The sequence below is a fragment of the Gopherus evgoodei genome, chromosome 8 (genome assembly GCF_007399415.2).
Source record: "Gopherus evgoodei ecotype Sinaloan lineage chromosome 8, rGopEvg1_v1.p, whole genome shotgun sequence".
NCBI classification, from domain to species: Eukaryota; Metazoa; Chordata; order Testudines; family Testudinidae; genus Gopherus; species Gopherus evgoodei.
The window spans coordinates 57,738,066-57,758,944 of NC_044329.1; the positions used below are offsets into that span (position 1 = coordinate 57,738,066).

At 47.0% G+C, this 20,879-nt stretch overlaps 1 protein-coding gene across 1 annotated transcript in view; it reads right to left on the bottom strand.

The window, feature by feature from the left end:
- Positions 1-20,879, bottom strand: part of NMNAT2 (nicotinamide nucleotide adenylyltransferase 2) — a 74,975-nt gene that overhangs the window by 23,613 nt on the left and 30,483 nt on the right. Inside the window, exons 2-3 of the mRNA XM_030573810.1 lie at positions 3,592-3,680; positions 2,488-2,555 (exon numbers count right to left, since the gene is read on the bottom strand). Coding sequence (XP_030429670.1) covers positions 2,488-2,555; positions 3,592-3,680 — 157 coding nt within the window. The remainder of the gene's footprint in view (positions 1-2,487; positions 2,556-3,591; positions 3,681-20,879) is intronic.

Sequence of the window (20,879 nt, forward strand, 5' to 3'; positions counted from 1 at the left end):
CGGCTTCCCCCCCATCTCGTCGGCCCTGCTGGGCACTAGCCCAGCCTGTTGGCAACTTACATCACAGAGGGGTGTAAAACCCTGTAGAGAGGCTCTTACCTGCCCCCTTTCTTGGGCCTTGACCTATTGTGGTTCTATCCATATGGGAGGAAGCATCTTTAACCCTTCCCACCCTGAAGTGCCACAGCTAAAGCCAAAGGGGGAAATTTTTAAGGGTTTAAACTTTTCTTTCAGGAAATTAAACTGCGTGCAGGTGCAGTCCTGATAGCTGAGCACCACCAAACACGATGGCACCGGCAGCATACCAGCCTGACTCACTGTCACGTGCCTGAGCAACAGTTACATGATGCGGCCCTCACAGAGAAAGGGAAGGGCCGTCCCACTGACGGTCATTGCTGGCTTTTAGCAAGACAAGGCAGGTGAGGTAACATCATTTACTGCACCAACCTCTGGTGAAATAACCCGCTGTCCTCTGTTGCATTACTGAAAGGTCAGAGCAGTACAAGGAAGAGTGGAAACGGGGAATGTGGCGAAAGCCTTGTCGGTGCTGGGGCTGTCACCACACCAGCATGAGCCTCTTGCATTAGACGTGCTGGCTTGGGTAACAAGTGATATGCACTGGCGCAGCTGGTGCCAGTGAAGAGAAGCCCCAGGTAGGGATCTGGGTGAGAGGGGATGTAACTGTGCCTTGGGATGCAGTGTCCAGGAGCTGTGACATTATTCATAAAAATTATCCCTACCTCTTGCTTTCTCCCCCTTGGCTGGCCTCTGACTTGTGAGAGAGGACAGTGCTCTTATCCCCATTGTACAGATGGGAAGCTATGGGACTTGCCCTAGGTCACATAGAAAGTCTATGGCAGAACAGGGAATTGAACTGTAGTGTCTCTTATCCTCACAGCTAGTGTTCTAACCACTGGACCATCCTTCCCCATAGCCGGATGTTTGTAAAATCATTTGGGAGACACAAAATTTATCCAGCGGTTGTTTCTTGAGGCCATAGGGGAATTCATTAGTCTGGAGCCTTTGTCTTTTTGCACAAAGACAATATGAAAGGCAGTCTTTTTCTAGGAAAAGCTTCCCCCACCGCTCCTTCACTGGGCCTTTTTCCCAGAGCAGGAAAACTCTTCTTTTCTTTGCTTTTCTCAGACCTTCTGAAAGCCGCCAGTCTTTCATGAATTGCTAATCACGCCCTGGATGTTCCCAGGGCCTTTCCTGGCAATGAGATTTCATGCCTGTCTTACACAGAATGTGGATGCAGGAATTTCCATCTCTCCTCTATACACCAGGTTGTGAAAGACAAACCTCCAACGCTACAGCCTGGCTTAATTGAAAACTTAATGAGCTGCTAAATTGGGATGTTTCTTAAACATTTTCTTAGCAGCTGAATATATTTTTTCTCTCACACCCCACCTGAGGACTCTCAGACGTGATCTCACTAATTAAAAACATGCGGAGTGCCTAATGGCTGTGTAACCTCTCTGCTGCACACGCCTGAGCTAAGTTAGAAACCATCTCTGCTCATCATTAGGGTCTGTATATCTGAGATTGACACTAGTGGTAATAATAAACAATAGCACTCAGAGCTTGTGCATACAGACAAGCTTCTACATGTATGGCCAGATGCTCCCAGCTGTGTCAGACACACAGGCTGACCAAAGCCAGGCAGACGCTCACTCATGCAGTCATGACCATCCACCCAATCCTTCTGATAGCTTCCATATCATCTGATGCAACTTGGTGTCTCTCCATGTGGCCATCAATATTAGTCAACTCTATCTGGGTCCTCATCCAATGGAAGAATCCCGCTGAAGTCAATGGATTTGGATCAGGGTCCGGTGTGCCCTATTTGTTACTGCTTTTCTCAACCTTCTTGATCTTCCTCCCTTGCAATTCCTCCTGGTACTTGTCCCTCTCTCCTTGTTCTTCCCCTTCCCTACTCTCCTCCATAGCCTGTTTGCTCATTATCTTTCTTTTCAGCAGCCTCCTCCCACTTTCTCTCCTTGTGTGAGGAACGTGCGCTTCCTCTGACCTACAAAGATTGCTGAGTTTTTTTATACAGGCATGGGCACTCACAGTAACAATGAGCCATTATTAAAACATGCTCTTTCCATGCAAATTATAATGGCACAAACTTTTCTGGTGCATAATTAACATAATTAGTGGAAGCTTGCTTTAATTACACACTGCGTGCTTAGCCCATAAGGGTGTCTGTCATCAGCCGCAGCCAGAAGGGCTGACTGGAGCTTTGCTTTCACCTCCTCCTTTGGTGGGGATGTTTGATGCACATCACTAGCTACTACTTGCTGACTCTGAGATGAGCCCCTTGAAAATCCTCTCCAAGCTCAGTCTGAACTGACCTTCCCCTGAACTGGTGGATGTGACTCGAACTGGATTCCTACAGGCCAGCGTTGCCCCATAAAAGGAGCGTCGTGTCTTTCAAAGGCTCCCTGTATAACCCTGCTGGCAATACATAAGCTGTTACCTCACCTGATCCAGTCAGAGGACTGGACGGCCAGTTGGCACATGGTCAGACGGTGTCGGCTGGAGACCAGGCCCTGAAAGAGAATAGTAACTAATAGAGGATGCAGGGAGAATCAATGAAGCTTTGTCCAATGTCCAGTCCTCCCTCAAGCTTGGACCTGACTCAATTCTGTGATTTCCCCACCAAAACCTAGTCTAAGCTCTCTTGAATGCACCAGAGGGACACAGGTCCACCAAAATTGAGTGTGAACCCAATAGCACCCCCACAGATGGGCCATCACCAAGGTTACTCATCAGCATAGGGCAGAGGTATCTATGTTTTGCCCGGATTCAGAGGGCAGAACTAAACAGCCTATATGACATCATAAGAGCTTTGCTTCTCTCTGAATCCTGTTTGGCCTGGGGGCTAATGATAGGGACAGCATTGTCTCGAGTCTCTTTTTGGTTAGGAGGAGACTTCTGCAGCTCAAATGTAGAGATTTCCCCATCTTTGGATTTCGTTCTCCAGAAGATGCTTTTAACAGCTCCTGCCCCTGTATTGCCAAATCCAAGCATATGAAAGTCATGAGCCAGGCCCCCAAACTTATAAAATTGGTTTAAAAACATGAGATTTTTAAAAGCCCATTATTTGCTTTCTGGTTTTTTTGCCTTTAGGGATCACATTTTCCAGCTTTCCTCTGTAATCACAAGGGCTAGAAACTTGGGGGCAAAAGTTAAATGAAAGCTGAGATTTTTGTGTAATCACAGGACTCCAGGAGCTGCAGCTTTAAGAAAAAAGCTAGACTTGAGGTAAAATCACAAGAGCTGGTAACACTGCTGTCCCTACATCAGGTTAATCAGAACTATGAATGGGTACTATGTGACCCACGCAATCTTATCCCAGCCTTCTGCTCAGCTTCCCCACAGCTTTCACTCTGGCATCAGCTGAGCTGTAAGGTTTCGCTCTCCTGCAGACTCAGTTTTGGAACCAGCATTACCTGATTCCCCAGGGTGTTCATTGAACTAGAAACCTCAGACCTAACTCCTCCTGTCATTCATGCACACTCCCAGCTTCCTGCATATTACTTTGGCAATATCACACAGGAGAGAGCAAGAACTTGATCAACTAACCTGCTTCCCATAGGAGTCATGTACAGGTGAGACGATTCCACCAATTACAATGAACCTTCCAGTCTTGTGCAGATAATCCCGGGCTCTTTCTAATGAAGGAAACAAACAAAAAAGGAGGGGGAGGGGATCACTGTGTAAATTCCACTCAGTAAAGCCAAAAGTTAGCTAGCGTTTTGAGCCAGATTTGAAAAACTGGTCTCAATTTTCACATGCAGTTTGTGCAAATCCCTGAATTTTCTCCTGCACATAATTGTGCAAGCAAAATTCACTGTGTAAAAGTGGTGGCTGGACTGAGGCCTGTTGGAAACTGTCCCTTTGCCTTTAGGATAAAGATGAGGATATTAAGAGCAAAATCAGGGCTAAATTCTCCATTGTGTAATTGAGTAACACGCAACTGAAGTCCAGCTGTGCTATTAACACCAGCACAGATGCTGGCTCTGAATATTTCAGTAATGTGAAATATTGAAATATACAAAAACAAAGTGCATTTGTAATACAATGGCAAAGAACCTATTAATCTCCTTCCAGTGGCTGGCACACTCCAGGATAACCATGTACTACCATCACCATCAGCTAATGAAGTTAATCCCTCAGCTCAAATAACAGAGGTGTGACCTGCAGTGCTAAACATCATGAGTTGATTTCAAACCCAGCTGATGACCCAGCCCTGTGTGTGTGAGGGGGTGGGAAGAGCGGAGATTGTTGTATTTTCGGAATGTAAGGCTACCAATGCTCCCTTTAGCTTGCTCTGTCATGCCAGTGTGGCAGAGTTCATCATGGCATTGAGGGAGACCCCAGGTAAAGGATGTAATTGGTTTTAATTGGATCCAGGTTAATAGTGAACACAGCCATTACCACCTGAAAGGTGTTTGGTGACCTATGTGAAATGAGCTGGTTGACTCTGCCCCATTCTTAGTGAACACAGGTGTCCACACCACAGAAACCACCATCACAGTTGGCAATCTTGGCAAAGAGCACAGGAATGATGGGGTCTGGAGACTGACTTCCTGTCTGACCCCTAGAAGTGGTCATTGGTGAGAGGCTGAGGGGAAAGGTTGCATTGCCATGGCAACTGCTGTAGGGTCTGGTCTGTGATTAAATCTAGCCCCTCAGTCTTCAGGGCTGTCAGACCATTGCTGAATTCATTTAACAACGCAGTAATTAAAACGACAATGCGTGCAATGGAGTGACCTGCCTTGCGACAACATTGCCGGGTGGAGTGCAGCTAAATCATTGTGGCAGATTGAAAATGGGTCCCATACATGTCTGTTGTGCTTGTTGTTTGCGTTTATTCTCTTTGGCGCTGTCTGTGTGAGTATGTTAATGGAGCTGGTGAAACTGTTTTAAAACGCAATTTAAAAACAGCTCCTGCTGACACAGCTTGTCAGGCTAGCGGATGCAGTTTTACAAACTACATTTCCCATGTATATGAGCGACAGCGTGGTGTAGTGACTAAGACATTGGCTGGGGGCTCAGCAGATCTAGTCTCTATTCAGGGCTTTGGAGCAGAGCCCGGAGCTGGAGCGTGGAGCAGCTCCGGAGCAGTGGAGCTGCAGGTTTTTGCCTGGAGCTGGAGCGGAGCCACAGCACAGTTCCAAAGCCTTGTCTCTATTTCTTGCTCTGCCACTGGCCTGTTGTGTGACCTGGGGCAAATCACGTCACCTCGCCGTGCCTCAGTTTTCCCTCCCATCTTTTGTCTTGTCAATCTCACCGTAAGCTCTTTAGGGTAGAGACTGTCTCTTATTATGTGTCTTTACCATGTCTAGCACAGTGGGACCCTGGTATTATGAGGCATCTAGGTGCTACTGTGATATAACTAACAATGTTATACTTTGGTCTAGATTATGTTAGCAGGAATTATGTTTTAGAACAATTCTGTTAACACATCTGGAGTTATAGAAAGATATTAAAACTATGCATAGGCTCCACTCCATACACAGTAGCACATGAGTGACTAGGACAGGCAGTATAGAGCACAGATAGTTTGCATAGTAGATAAACACGTGTGCATCATGTATGCCCCATCTATAGTACTGGAATACAGCACGCGGCCCTACTTCTACTTCCCCCATGTACATTGCTAAGGGAGATGACCTCCTGGTCAAACCATTGTTGCCAATTTGCATTTCCATTTTAGTGGGGTTTCGATAGAACCCTTCTACAGTCCCAGCTGCAGCTCTGGAAGAATCTCCCTCCCCCCATTAGTTCCAAATTTAACAGCTGGATTTAAAAAGAGACACATCTGTAACAGAAATAGTCTGAAAATAAAACAGAAGGAAGAATAAAGACACCAGCTGGTCAGCACCGATGTTCAAAATGTAGTTCTGCTCTGAGAAATGGCTAGGTAGAAATTGCACAGATCTTCCCCTTGCGTGTGTCCAGAATTATGGGTGCTCACTTTAGTGGCTAGTTAGGTCCTTGTCCTGCATTTGGATCCATAGAGATAAGCCCCTGTGCCTGTACATGGCTCCAGGTGGGGTAAGGGTTCTCCTGCACAGACCCGATGGCAGGACTGGGCTTCACTTGTCCTGGAGCAGCTAACTCTGGTTTGGTGCAGCACAAGTCACAGTTATAGTGATGCAGCACTGCAGTACATGGGAGCAGCTGCAGTGGGGAGTAAGCATAACAGAGGTTAAAACCTGCAGTGTGCAGAAGCCCTGTGCTTGTATGATGGGTTTAGTCCTTAGCACTCCAGAGCCAACACACCTCTAGAGAATGGGCAGGATGAGTTTCAGTCTCATGCATCCACATGGAATTGTTAACTAAGTGCCATGTTCTGCCCTCAGAGCCCATTGCTCGCCCTCAGAATGCCTATGATTACAATGGAACTTGCTGCATGTATGTGCACTTGCCTGATATGTGGGAGCCTCAAATCTCTGTTCCGCCTGCATCAGAGCAGGCTTTGTCCCGGTCAGTGCCCTGCCCTCCAGGCTGTAAAGTGCCAGACTACATGTCAGGCTCAGCAGCACAATGTTGCAGGCAGCTATGCTGTAAGAGTAGCAGAGCTGCTGGCGCATGTTCTCTAACAAGATCTTTGTGAGCAGTTGTCTGCCAGCCTCTCCAGGAACAAGGAAATTAACTTTTTTATCCCCCAAGTGGAGTTTGGTGTCCACTGTGCTGTGAACTGACGGAGCAAGAGAACTGAATGTGAAGAGAAACTGAGCTAAGAGGGACTGAGCTGGACCAACACAGCTGAGAAATTCAGTGCACAGGCTGTTTAGCCCTCATGGGTTAGAAGGGCTTTTAGCACAGCTGATGCTGGCCCTTTCCCATTACATATAGACAGTGGAAGAAGGGGGATCTACAATGGAACAGGGGAGACTGTTGGAAAATGTCAGGACCATACAATATTCATAGCCCATCCCCAGGAGGAAAGGCTGGTCCAGGGGTTAAGGCTCCAGCCTAGGACTTGGTAAATCTGCATTCAAGTCCCTGCTCTGTCACAAAGTTCCTGTGTGACCTTGGGTGAGTCACTTAGTCCCTCTGTGCCTCGAGCCCCTCCTGTAAGCCATGGATCAAAGCACTGCCCTATTGTTGTGACAAGACTGCTGGTCTGTCTATGCTGCAACTGGAGGTGTGACTGCAGCTGGGGCAGGCACATGCATGCTAGTCTTACTCTAGCTAAAAAGAGCAGTGCAGATGCACCAGCCCGGCCTGCAGCACAAGAGAGCAATGCAGGTATGACACAGGGTTCTGGGTAGGCTTGTACCATTTGCGTTGGAGTCTGCGCTCCCACATCTTCACTGCCATTTTTAGCCATGTTAGCTAGATCAAAGCTAGTGTGGGTGAAGTTGCCTGGGCTCCAATCGCACGTCTGAATGCAATGCAGACGTACCACCTGTGAGGTACTGAAATATTAATGGGAGGCAATGTAAGTTCCTAAGTGCACAAAACCTCAGTACCAATGAAATGCCCTGTGTACACCAGGCTTAAGAGCCACAGAGAAAGAAATTAAGGGTGAAGTGTTAGTACTAATCTTTTTGACATTCTGAGTGTTGTCTGGTTGTTAATCAGATCCCTCTCTTGGCAGGGTATTTCAGTGTATTTAGCTGTATAGAAACATTTTGCTTTCAAGGTGCTCACACCTGGACACTGGAACTGCTTGTGAAAATCTGTTACGTAGCACCATGTCGTGTGTTCTTTCTCTGCAGAACAAGGAAAACTGGCCCTCTGGTTAACAGTAGAAGTAGGAGTCAGATCTGGGTTCTGTTCCCAGCTCTGCCATGGACTTGTTGTGGGGCTGTAGGGAAGTCACTTAATCTCTCTGTGCCTTGGTTTCCCTGTCGGGGGCGGGGGGCAGCAGGGGAGGGTGTAATAATACTTACAACCTCACAGGGCTGCTGTGAGGCTCAGTTCATTAACTTGTCAGAAAATGCTGTAGAAGAATAAAGTGAAACCTCTGCAGGCTAAGACTGGAGTAGCCCCATGCCTGAGTTTGCACACAAGGTGAGATTTCTTCATTCCTGTATAATGGTTTTGGGGTGTGTGTGTGTGGGTGGGTGGGTGTGGGTGTGTGTGTGTACACACACACACACAAAGTTCAGTGTGAAAATACTGCAGTCACCACTCCCTTCAATTGCCTGCATGTGACTCCTTTTGGGAACCAAACTTGCACTCTTGCACAGGTTGAGTTCCATGTTTTCTGTAAGCGTGTGGTCCCTGCTCTCATTCAGCAGTGCCAGAGAGGCCAAATCAAACCCAGGAGCCCACTCGTTAGGCTGGCTAATTCTCCAGGATGAAAACGTACCATTTTCTTGATTCCCTTCACTTTCCATTTAGTTGCTGTCTCCAGCTGCTGCTGCTTAAACAAAATTCTCACTCTCTGTTCATGTTGTTGATCTGGTTTGCCGTTCACTGTATCTGGCTTAGGAGTTCCTAGTAGCTGGGGAATGGGTTTTTGGCTCCCAATTTCCCAAATGTCACTTCTGACTACTTTTTGAAGGAAGGGAAGCACCAGAGGCTTCCATCACTGCTAGGGCACTGGGACGCTTTATCATTATTGTTAGAGAATTTGCTTCCAGCTCACTCATTCCTGCCTGTCTATGGTGACCTGCATCCTCTCCACTTGAAAAGTTCCTCAGGTGCCATCCCTGCAGGGACTTCACCTGCTGCGGCAGAAAGATTTGCCAACATACAGATGCTAAAGGGAAGAAGAAAAAATGAAGGTGCGCAGAGAGGAAAAAAGAGGTGGAGCAGTTTTCCATCCAAGGTGCATTAGGTTTTTGAAGATAATCATTTTAAAACTCAACAGCGTGTAACAAAGTTTACAAGGAGTTGAGATAGTGTATTGGAAGAGCTGCTGGGCGTGATATTGTGGGTAGAGTGTTGGAAGTTAAGGAGGCATCAGCACTTTTTTTTACAACCTTCAATTTCCAGTGATTGATTACATCCGTTAAAATGCGCTTTCACCTGAAATTCTGCATTGGAGGCTTCTGCCCAGGAGATAATGTTTTGAAACAAAATTTCTATGGAGTCAGTTGAGGGGTGTGTGTGTGTGTTTGTTTTAATGACAGAGGGACCAGGAGCTGACTAGTTAATTAAGTTTTCTGAGCTCCTTGAATTCATAAATAGCTTTGATTTTAAAACAGAAATTAAACTGATCAAGTGGTGCACTGTTAAAGCCATCCTTTGCTCTCAATAGCCTGGTTCATGCATCGCTTCCAGATCAGTCCCGTGGAATAGCCAGAGCTGATGAGATTGCTTTGGAGTTGCTCTGCCTTTTGGATAATAATTTATCTGCCCCAGCACCCTCCTGTAGAGTCCCACAAAGGTCAGTGTTGTCAGCTTTGTTATGCAGTGAGTATAGGAATGTGCTCAGAGAACCAATCCAGTAGCATGGCCTAAGGCGTCATCAGCACAGTGGAGATACTTGGGACTGTGTCACAGTCTCTCCGAACAAGGCTTCGTCTCTGCGCTGTCTGCCTGGCTGGGGATGTGAGATGGCTGGATAAGGCTCAGCTCCAGATGGCAAGAAGCTGAGGTGTCGTTTGTGTGGTGGCTGCTCCCACATCAGTACAGAGAGTTCGTAGTTGATGATGATGTTTATGAGCTGAATGTGGAAGCCAGTGTCTTAGTAATTAGTCGAAAATGGCTACTTGCATTCCCAAAATATTCTGCAGTGGTGATCTCCTCTCCCCCAGTCGTGGCCCCAGTCACAGTGAGGGGTGTCTGATAAGCACTGAGGAGATGTGCAACAGTCACCTTAGAGTGCAGTGATACGCTATGTATGCAGGGCACGCCCAACCGGATGGGCATTGTCCAGCAAGCAGCCTGTGGGCTGGGTGATTCCATCTGGCCCCCATGGAGGACACAAAATGGCATCCTCTGCATGGTATAACCACGCAGGCCCCATGTGTGCAAGGTCATGCCATTCAGGAGAATAAATGATGTCCTCCTCACTGCATGACTTCGCATGCCCCGCTTGTGTGAGGCCACACCACATGGAGGATGCCAGTCTGGATTGCCTAAGAATCCCCCTTTCATACAACGACAGGAATAGCCTTGCCAGATCAGACTTGTGACCCATCCAGTCCTGTATCTTGTCTCTGTGAAAGGGGCCAGTACAGCTGCTTCTGAGGAAAGTGCAAGAAACCCTCAACTAGACAATTATGGAATAATGGCAGGGGAACTTTCTTCCTAACCCCCATCAGTTAGCAGCTGGCTAATGCCCTGGCACAGGAGGGGGTATGTTCAGGATGATTTTTTTAATCCCATCTAAGATAACTGTGGATGCTGCTATTACAAAGATGTGTCTAAATCTTTCTTTTTTTAGGGCCTTAAAACTGGAGAGAAGAAAAACCCTGCCTTCCTCTCCAGCCCCTTGAGGAACCTGGCCTGCTCCTCTCATTCAAATGGGAGTAGTAATAACCCTAGGACCTTCCCATTGGTGGTGACATCCCCATTGGGCACAAACAAGAGTGTCAGCTACAAATAGGATTCTCCATTAAAACAAGGAACCATATTAATCTTTGGTGGTGTAACTCCCTTGACTGCAATGGAGATACACCAGAGATGAATTTGGCCCAGCTTCTAGTGCTTTGGTGGTAACAGTTTGTCCACAGACTTGCAATATGCTGCATGCTCTGGCCACTGTTGCTTTGTGCACGGCAGGGCCGATGGGAGCTGGCAGGCTAGTGAGTGTGTGGGGAGCAGCGCTGTTACCCAGGGTCTTCTGTGGAGTTGGTTTTGCTGTTTGTTCGGGTCCTGATGCTTTGCGATAGAAACAGAAGTTCCTTTCATGGAGACTTGGCACTGCTCGCCAGGGCTGGGTGCTGAGGAAAGTCCCTTTCCCCTTCCTCGTGGGCAGGCACATGTCCCATCCAGTTGGTTCTGGCGGCTGCACTCTCAGCTCCCCAGGCCAATATGGTTCTTTCTCTCCTGGTTTCCTTCATTAAAATCACCTCTGGCCTCTCCATCTCACTTCCCTGGCCACAAGGTTCAGAGGGGGGTGGGGGGAGTGGGGAACAGCAGAGCCTCTCCCTGCCAGTAGGGCTAGGGTGACCAGACAGCAAGTGTGAAAAATCAGGACAGGGGTGGGGGGTACAGGAGCCTATATAAGAAAAAGACCCAAAAATCAAGACTGTCCCTATAAGATTGGGACATCTGGTCACTGAAGTAGGGCGGGGAAGCTGCTGAGCTGGGAAGGAGGAGGAGAAGTCAGGCTAGGGAGGCAGGAGCAGGGGGAGAAGCAGAGAACGCCAAAGGGAATAAAAAGCAAGTATCTGCTGGCTTCAACGCAATAGCCCTGCTGGAGAAAAAAGTTCCCTGGACTGTACATATCACCTGAATCATAGAATATTAGGGTTGGAAGGGACCTCAGGAGCCAATGTTCCCCTTCCTGGGGGCAGTATTGTACTGCTGTTGCCCCTGGCTCCTAGATCCTCAGCTGGTGTAAACTGGCTTAGCTCCATTGACTTCAATGGAATGGATCTGCACCAGCAGGAGATCGGTGGAGCAGAAGCTATATTGGTTGCCATTCGGACCCTCTAGGGTATGTAGTCCAGTGGGGACAGAGCACTGGACTGCAACTCAGGGGACCTGAGTTCTATTCCTGACTCTGCCTCTGAGCTGCTGTCACTTTGGGCAAGTCACTTCATCACTCAGTGCCTCTGTTTCCCCTTCCACCCTTTGCCTGCCTGATCTTGTTAGACTGTGGCTTTTTGGGGCAGGGCCTGTGCCTCAGTGCTACTGCAATAGCAATATAAAAGTAATGCGACACATTCTCAGCAAGAGTGACTCGCAGACACAAATGGCTTTCAATTCCATTGCCCAGCAAGACCTTGTTTACATAACAGAAGGGCTGCCAAGGAACCCTGCCAAAGCTCTGAAACGCAAAGTTCAGACTGTCACTCTATCTTTAATTCAGACTGGTTGTCTGCCCCCACTCCCTACCCCCAAAAGTTGCTCAGGTTCAGGAAGGGTTGTCAGCCTTAGGTCTTAATTTCTTTGCTTTGTCTCATCATCTTATGTCAAAACCTTTATGTGCTTGGGACTTTGTCTTTAATATTGTGTGGCACTGACTGCCCCGTGAATGTAACCAGGATTAGCTATGCAGGATGGGTGCGCGATGAACATCTGCAATGCACTTACCCTCCGACCTCTCTTTGGCTCTTAGCCTCATTTCCACATGGAGTGCGCATGGTTCCACCAAATCTGGCAGTAATTATAAGGGGTCGCTTACAGGTAACGGTGAGAGCAGACTGTACATATTGGTCACCGCTAGATCATGACGATGTAGCTAAACACACCTCTTGCCTGCATGTGAGACAGAGCAACCCTCTTGTGCAAAGGACAATACTAACACAAGCCAAAAAGCTAAAGACTGGCCCTGATCCTGCCTAGTTCAAAGTATTTTACTTGGGGGGGTGGGAAAAATCATGTGTGTAAATTCCAGGCTGATTCACATACTTCTTGTTCCCACAGAGGTTTGTGGGGTTGGGTGAGGTGTAGAATTTGGCCCTCGGGCTTCTAAAAACCCTGCAGTCCTTCCCTGCTCTTTTTAGAAGTAGCATAACTGTCAGGGACACACCAGGTTTGGTTGGCCCTGCCTCAGGGCCAGGGGCTGGACTTGCAGACTTCTCACAGTCTCTTACAGCCCTGCATTTCTACGATTCTATAACAGAGATCGGTTTAGCAGTAACCGCGCCAGCTTCCTTAGGGACTCCCACACAGTCGGTTCCTCATGCCAAGCTCAATCTCTCTCCATGCAAGATGAGCATTACTCCGATGCTGTGCGAGAAGGATCGGCCCTCTGTGCAGGCACTGTTGTAGAGATTCACACTCGTAGTCTCTGAGTGCAGAAGAAGTTCCGTCCCCCTGCACTTGTCCGGTCTCTGGGCGTGTGGTGGGATTCGCCACAATTGTCCAAGTGCTAGTCACTCTCTGAGAGAAGCAGTATTCACACTCCCAGGCTTCCGAATGCAGCAGATCTGGTCAAGCGCTTTGAGATGCTTTTTTCTAAAGAGGGACATTTGGAAGCTGTGTCTGATATGGCTGTATTAGCAAAGCAGTTCACTCTGTCCCTGTTCACTCCAGCCTCCAGACAATTGCCAGGTCACAGTTCTGGTGCTCTGAGACAAAGCCCTGGCAGTTCAGAGGACACATTAATCTCTACAGCCTCTCATCAAACTGGAGAAGAGGGGCAGAGCCCCCCAGGACAGAAGAATTAAAACCTCTCCTGTACTTTGAAACGCAGCTGAGCCAGGCTGATCTCTGGCAGACAGTGAACATCCTTTCCGGGGGAGGAAATCCTGCATGGGAGGAATTGATAGAGCAGAAAGGGGGCTGCCAGGGTCAGACCGAACCATTGGGGGCAAGGAGAATGATGGCATAGGAGCGTGACCAGAACAACTGCTGCTAACAGATAAAATCCCAGCCTCCAGGAAGGCAGCCAGCAACTCTCTCTGCTGGCGAGGATGGGTTATTAATGAGATCAGATAATTTCTTCTCTTCATCCAGTGCAGTTCCCCTCTCCAAGACTGAGCACTTGCACTGTGCATTGTACCACAGGGCAGGCTCCTGACAGGCTCCCAGACCTTGCACAAATACTCCCCACTCACTGGATTGCTTCCACTTGGTTCTAACTGGATCTTTTTATGAAGCAAGATAGGGCCGAGAAAGGGAGACGTAGGAAGGGGGTTTCTTTCCTTCTGTTGCCCCAAATGACCCGAGCTTTTTCACCCCCTCGGCATTAAATGAGCTGCCTCTGGGAGGAGAAATGGGGCCAAATCTTCAGCTGGTGTAAATTGGGGTGTCCCTCTTGGAGGATCTGGGCTGTGGCCTCCTTTGCATTCCTGTCCTTGGCACTGCTACAGAACAGCAGCAGTTCCTTTCTCCAGGCACAGATGGGAGCACCCCTACCAGAGTGAGAGAGAGAGGAGAAATGCCTGCAGTTCTTGCTGGAGAACAGGATTTAATGAGCAAATGGCCTCCCCTCCCTCTTCTTTTCCTTCCCTTCAGCTTCCCCTACCCAGCAGTAAACGCTGGGGAGGGAAGTAGAAGGGGGTTGCTTTCAACATAAAGCCAGCATCTGCAGGAGTAGCCCAGCTGCTGCGTTGCAGGTCACTTAGGAGTCAAACCAATTCCATGGTTGCTCTAGGGACTGATGATGTGAAATAAGAGCTCTGCCTCTTGAATCTATTTCAGTGGCCCACGCTAGCACTGCCACAATCACAGGACTGTCAGTGCGTCCAGTATAAAGTGTCTTTTTCAGGGGGCGAGAGCTCACATATCAAGACCCGCTTTGTCCTCAAAGGCTCAGCTTCTGAGCAGAGGTCTGTTTTGTTGGAAAGAAAAGGTCACAAAATCAGTTGGTTCTTTTTTCTTGAGCAAGGCCCAGAAGAAGAGAGGTTTGTAGGTTGGTGGCTTTGCACTTGTCAGTGTGCAGGTAGAGCACGGGGGTCACATTTTGGAAAAGTGTCTAATTGACTTAGGACCCTGAAGCCACTAAGGAGTTTGGTGCCTACAAAGATACCTTAAAGGGCCTACGCTTCAGAAAGCACTGAACCTCTGCCCTCTGAAAATCAGACCCCTTTCAAGTGTCTCCACTTGGGCGCCCCAAAATGGAGGCATTCAAGGGCACTACTCACTTTTGACAATCTTGGCCTAAGTGCCCAGATCACTTTTGAAAATGGGGCTTAGGCTCCAAAATCTCTCTCGCTTTTGCAAATTGACCCTTCGTCTAAGGGTGTGATTTTCAAAGAAATCTAGTAGGTGCTGCCAATCTCAATGAATTTTAATGTAACTCCCTGAGGGGGCCTTTGAAAAATCCCAACCTAAACCTTTATTAGGACACAAGAGAAATATAACTTTGCAGGTGCATTGTCCTTCCTTTGGAGTCTGTTTAAAAATTAAAACCATGTTCTGACAGTGCCATGTGTTTTTGCTAAACTCTGTTGTGATAGCCCCCTCTGGATTATGAACCTCACTTTTGAATAATGTAATAACGATACTGAACATTTATCTAATGCCTTCCATCCCAAAGGATCTGAAAGCATTTACAGTTGGTATTATAATAATCAACCTACCTATGCAAGTTCTTATACTGTGCATATCTATATGCAAGAAACACTGCACCCATCTACGAAATACAGCCCCCTCTCGATGAAATGCAGCAGCTGTTGAAAGCACATTTCAACATAGCACAACACTTTTGGACAGGAAATGAAGAAGAAACACCAATTAAACAAACTGCAGAGCATAGTTTGGTAAACTTGATAGAATTACTGCTCCTGGAACTTAGCCAGGAAGCTAGGGCTAAAACCTCTCCTCTTTCAAAAGCACTCTAGGCTCTTTAGTGAGCACACGTGGCAGTATTGCCAACTGCAAGTGTTCAAAAATCACGAGACTGGCTTAAAAATCATGAGATTTTTAAAAATAATATATTTGGGGCTTTTTTTTCTTGGCCCTTTTATCTCTGAGCCTTTAGGGTGCACTCAGGTTACGTTTTCCAGCTTTTCTGTGCAACCACAACAGCTAGACACTTGTTTTTATTTTAAATGAGAAAATTGAGATTCACACAAAAGAATATGACTCTAGAAGCTGGGGCTTGAATAAAAACTGCCAAATATGATAAGACTTGCAATAAAAATGATGAGAGTTGGCAACGCAGAGTGGTCAGGATTTTGGTTTTATGTCTCATCCTATAAACACCCCCTCCAGCAGCACAGCCCTCTCTAGTGCGACTCAAGGGACATGGGATCAGTGCTAACCCTGAGACAATAGTGCTTCCATCTGAATCACCAACATAAGCTTCCTCCAGAACTGTTTTTTCCCTTCTAAGTACTTACCAGGCCCCCCACCCTTCTTAGGGCCTGATCGAAAGCACATTGAAATCAATGGGATCCCTCCCTTATTTGTGAGATCTGGTGTTATTGCATTGCTAGGAGGGATAGTTGCATGCAGTGAATTACTCCATGGCTGTGAAATTGACAACAAACATAGCCACTATGTATTGGGCCTTTCTGTCCATGTTCCCTCTACTGGCTCTGCAGTGGCTGCTGTGTAATGAAGTACACTGACGTCAATTGCTGATGCACTGACAGCAGTGTTTTGGCAGGATAAACTGCTACACAAATTTATTATTGTTAAGCAAAGCCAATTATGTTTGCACTTTACCCCCAAAAGAAACCATAAAAAACAAGAGAAAAGAAATCAGAGAAAATCTGTAGAGCTGAATAGAAGAGGAAGGGACCAGATCCTTAGTTGGTTTAATTTGGCATAGTTCCAAGCCAAAGAAGCTGTATTAATATACATCAACTGAGACTCTGCTGGCAAGTCTTTAAGATGCTATTTCAAGTAACAAAAATGACTTCTCATTGTCCCTCTGCTGCTGGAAAATTAACTACAGTATTGTGTATGCTCTCCTGTTTTTCGCCATTTATTCTGTTTGGATTCTAGCTGTCACATGTCTTAGTACTTGGGTAGCTTTGTGCTATAGATAGCCTACCTAGTTGTGCACCTATGAACTCTGAAGCTGTTGTTAGGAAGCCAGAGTTGCATTATTGAGAACAATTGTCAGCTCTGGAGCCTGCCCTATTCAGACAGTTTGGATTAGGTTGGGAGAAATTGAGAATATTTTGCAATCTGGTGGTGGGGACAGATGGGGCATCATAGAAGTTAGGAATAGAAAAGAGCTACCTAGGTGGCTTGAGCATTGGCCTGCTAATCCCAGGGTTGTGAGTTCAGCCTTTAAGGGGGCCACTTAGGGATCTGGGACAAAAATCAGTACTTGGTTCTGCTAGTGAAGGCAGGGGGCTGGACTCAATGACTTTTTGGGGTCCCTTCCAGTTCTATGAGATAAATAGGTCCTCAGGTGCATTCCCAAACAATTCAGGAGTGTTCCATATCCATATTGTCTACTGTGTGGTCTCACCTAGTTCGTAAAAGTCCAATGTAGAGTTTGTTAAAATTCAAAATAGGAACAATATTAATAAACATATTTTTTATAGCTTTTGACCCGCTATTGGGGTGTCAAAATGTAGAATTTTTGTTGAAGAGCGGGAAATGTAATAAAATTATTAGTCAATGTTTTTCCTGTTGTTTAACTAGATCTAGGTCCAAAGGATGCAATTTTCCCTGCTCCCTTTGGCTCTTTGTCTATACTCTAATACACCCCGTTCTGGCAGTTCTTCTTGATACTCTAAATTGTCTCTCTGGATTTCATCACATTCCTCCCAGTGATACCCCATGTGTCTCACTAAACAATCTCTCCTTTCTTAGGGTTTTTGCACCCTTGGATATTTGCAGACTGTGAAAATGTATCCCCACTATATTGGTTATTTAGCCAAAATCTGCATAATGAGTTCTTTTGATTTGCCCATATAAAGTCAGCCCTTCCAGCCTGCTCCTCATTTGTGGAGCTTTTCTCTGAACTGCCTCCATTGTGTCTATCTTTTTGCTAATGAGGTGTCCAGAATGAATACAGTATTTCTGATGCAATTGCATTCAGTTCATGTAATGTGGAACTATTACTTGCCCTGCTCTGTGATATGATGTCTCCACATTAAACACAAAATGACACTGGCTTTGGTTGCCACCATATCATGTCGTCTTTGATATTCACTGTCCCCCACTGTGGTGCTTTCAGCATTACTGTTACCCATTGAATGTGTGTGTTTGGTATTGGTTTTTTTCCTTGATACATTAACTTCAGTTTTTCCAAGGCAAACCTTATGTTGTGATTTTCCTGGCCATGTGTCTGATTTCTCTTGAGAGCTGTGTATTTGTCTGTCCTCCATACTATCTGCAACTCCTCCTAAGTTAGTATCGTCTGTGGATTTCATTAACATATGCTCTTCCCCGCCCACTTCCAGATCATTAATGTCTTGAACTGGCAGCTATTAGGGAGTTGTAGCAGGGTTGGGAGGGAGAAGGGTTGATGGGCTGGTATGTCTGAATTGGGAGGGAAGGGTTGATAGGGGAAGGGGATTAGAAAGGTGATGTGGCCTTTGATGATTCCATTCTCAGTGGGAATCTGGTAGGACCTGCATTGCAGAAGTCACACCATTTCTCCTCAGGAGGGCACCAGGGCCATGAAGTTAGCAGTCAGGTGTGGGAAGATGTTGGGGGTGGGCAAGTGGAGGGGGAATGGGTCCCGACAAGTTTAAAAACTTGTCTTGAGGCTGTTCCTGGGATTCCTGGGGAGAGGTCACAGGATGCTGGGGTGTGGAGGAAAGGGCACAGAATATGAGCAAGAGCTCTGTTCCTTCACAGAACTTCGTGTCAGAGACTCGGCCCTTCGTCAGGGGAGAGGCCAAGATCTATGACTGGATGAAAATTAACACCTGCAAGTGCTCCTTGAATATACAGGCACTTGCATTAGCCTCACTGGTTCTGTGCAGCTGTGGCTGGAATTAGAGAGCCGCCTTTGGCAGCTCACCACAGAAATCCCTGGTCTGCAGCTATTCCATTTCAAGGATTGGGGTGATGGAGGCAGTCACTGGTCAGAACTGAGAGCAAGCAGAGTCTAACGGGTTCAGCGTTCCCATGCAAGAGCCAAATTAAGATGTTGGCATCAGCAGACTGTTCTGCTCCCTCTGCAACTTCAGATGCCATTGCCCTTGAAATCCTGGGTCCTAAAGGGTTAATTTCAGGGTATTAATTTTAATCAACTTCATCTTTTCTTTTCAGCTTCTGGATTGTTTGTTTCTGGGAGCTGAATGCTGCCCAGGGAGTCTAGAGTCAGAAGCCATGTGGAAATGTGTCTACCCCGTCCGGATCTAGTAGGGTCCTAGGTACTGGTTGTCCAGTTTACGCACAGGTCTGCCTGTCTTGAGGTGATTAGGAGATAGCCATATCTTTTGTCCTACTGCAAATGTAGGGCCCACCTGCTGGTGATGGTCAGCATGATGTTTGTATGCTGTCTTGGCCACATCTAGGTTTTGTTTCAACTCATCTTGTGTTTGATGGATTTGACAAACCAGGTCTGAGGCTGGGGGAACTGGGGCTGCTATGGCCAGTGCAGGGTGGAAGTGCGGATAGAAGCCCTAATTTACAAAAAAGAAAACCTGAACCAAACCAAACCAAAAAACTCCAGGCTCACTTTAGCGGAGGTGAGAACTGCATTGTTTTCCATGAATTCTGCGTATGGATTCAGTGAGGCCCAGTCATTTTGGTGGTAGTTTGTGAAGCATCACAGGAATTGTTCTAACACGTGGTTTACTCTCTTTGATTGACCATCAGTTTGTGGTTGGTAGGCAGCTGATGCATGGAGATCCACCTGTAGGAGGAGGTGGAATATTCCTGCCAAAACTGAGATATGAACTAGGATCCCCAGTCTGAAGTGATATGGTCTGGGAGGCCATGAAAATGGAACACGTATGTGATGAGGAGATGAGCAGTGTCCTCAGAGGTAGGGAGATGTATGCAGGGAATGAAGTGCGCCATCTTCATCAGTTGATCCATTACGGTCAATGTGGCATGGCATCCCTCAGATGCTGGTAATTCAACAATGAAGTCCATTGTAATATTACCCTAAGGCCTCGAGCAGAGTGGGTCTCAATGGGCATTAACATTCCAAAGGGTTTAGTTCGGGGGACTTTGGTACAAGCTGCAGTGTCACAAGGCCTGAGGCATGAACATCGGAATTCAGTTTTGGCTCCCAGGATGGCAGACGTCCCATGCGAATGATCTTTGCCTTGCCAAAATGTCCAGCCCAAGGGCTGTCACGTCAAATGCATACGGCTTCCAAATGAGGGTGGCCCCCAGGGACGCAGATATGCCTGTGAACAAGGAGGAGTCCATCCTTTTGTTGGAATTTACTCTGGCATTGGAAATTAGGAGTGTCTGGGTGAAGGGGTTATTTGGTAGGCCGGAATGTATTATCATGAACAAATCAGGTAGCAGTGATCCTCTGCAGGAGTGATGTGGTTTCAGGAGAGAATCTTAGAAATGGCAGGGACTTCGAGAAGTCACTAAGTCCAGCCCTCTGAGCTGTGGCAGGACCAAGTAAACCTAGACCATTCTGGACAGGTGTTTGTCCAACTTGTTTTTAAAAGCTTCCAATGATGGGGGCTCCATGACCTCCCTACGAAGCCTATTCCAGAGCTTAACTACCCTGATAGTTAGAAAGTTTTTCCTAATATCTAACCTAAATCTCTCTTGCTACACGTTAAGCCCATTACTACTACATTCAGTGGACATGGGAACAATTGGTCACCATCCTTTAAATAATAGACTTTACTATATTGAAAGACTGTTAACAAGACCACCCTCAATCTTCTTTTCTCAAGACTGAACACGCCCAGTTTTTTTTCCCCCTTCCCCCATAAGTCAGGTTTTCTAAACTTTTTATCATTTTTGTTGCTTTCCTCTGGGCTCTTTCCAATTTGTCCACATATTTCCTAAACTGCGGTGCCTATAACTAGATACAATACCCCAACTGCCAAATACAGCAGGACAATTAGCTCCTGTGTCCTACATACAACACTCCTGTTAATACACCCCGGACTCCATTAGCATTTTTTGCAGCTGCATCACATTGACAATTCATATTCAGTTTGTGGTCCACTCTAACCGCCAGATCCTTTTCAGTAGTACCAGGACCGCCCAAAAGATTCAGGGGGCCTGGAGTCTTTGGCGATGGGGGGGCCCCCACTTCGGCAGTAATTTGGCGGCGGGGGGGTCCTTCTGCTCCGGAATTCGCTGCTGAAGTCCCCCGAAGACCCGCGGCGGGGCTCCCCACTGCCGAATTACCACTGAAGCAGGACCCGCCACCAAAGTGCAGGCCAGATCTTCAGCGTAATTCGGCGGCAAAGGACCCCCGCCGTGGGTCTTCGGGGCACTTCAGC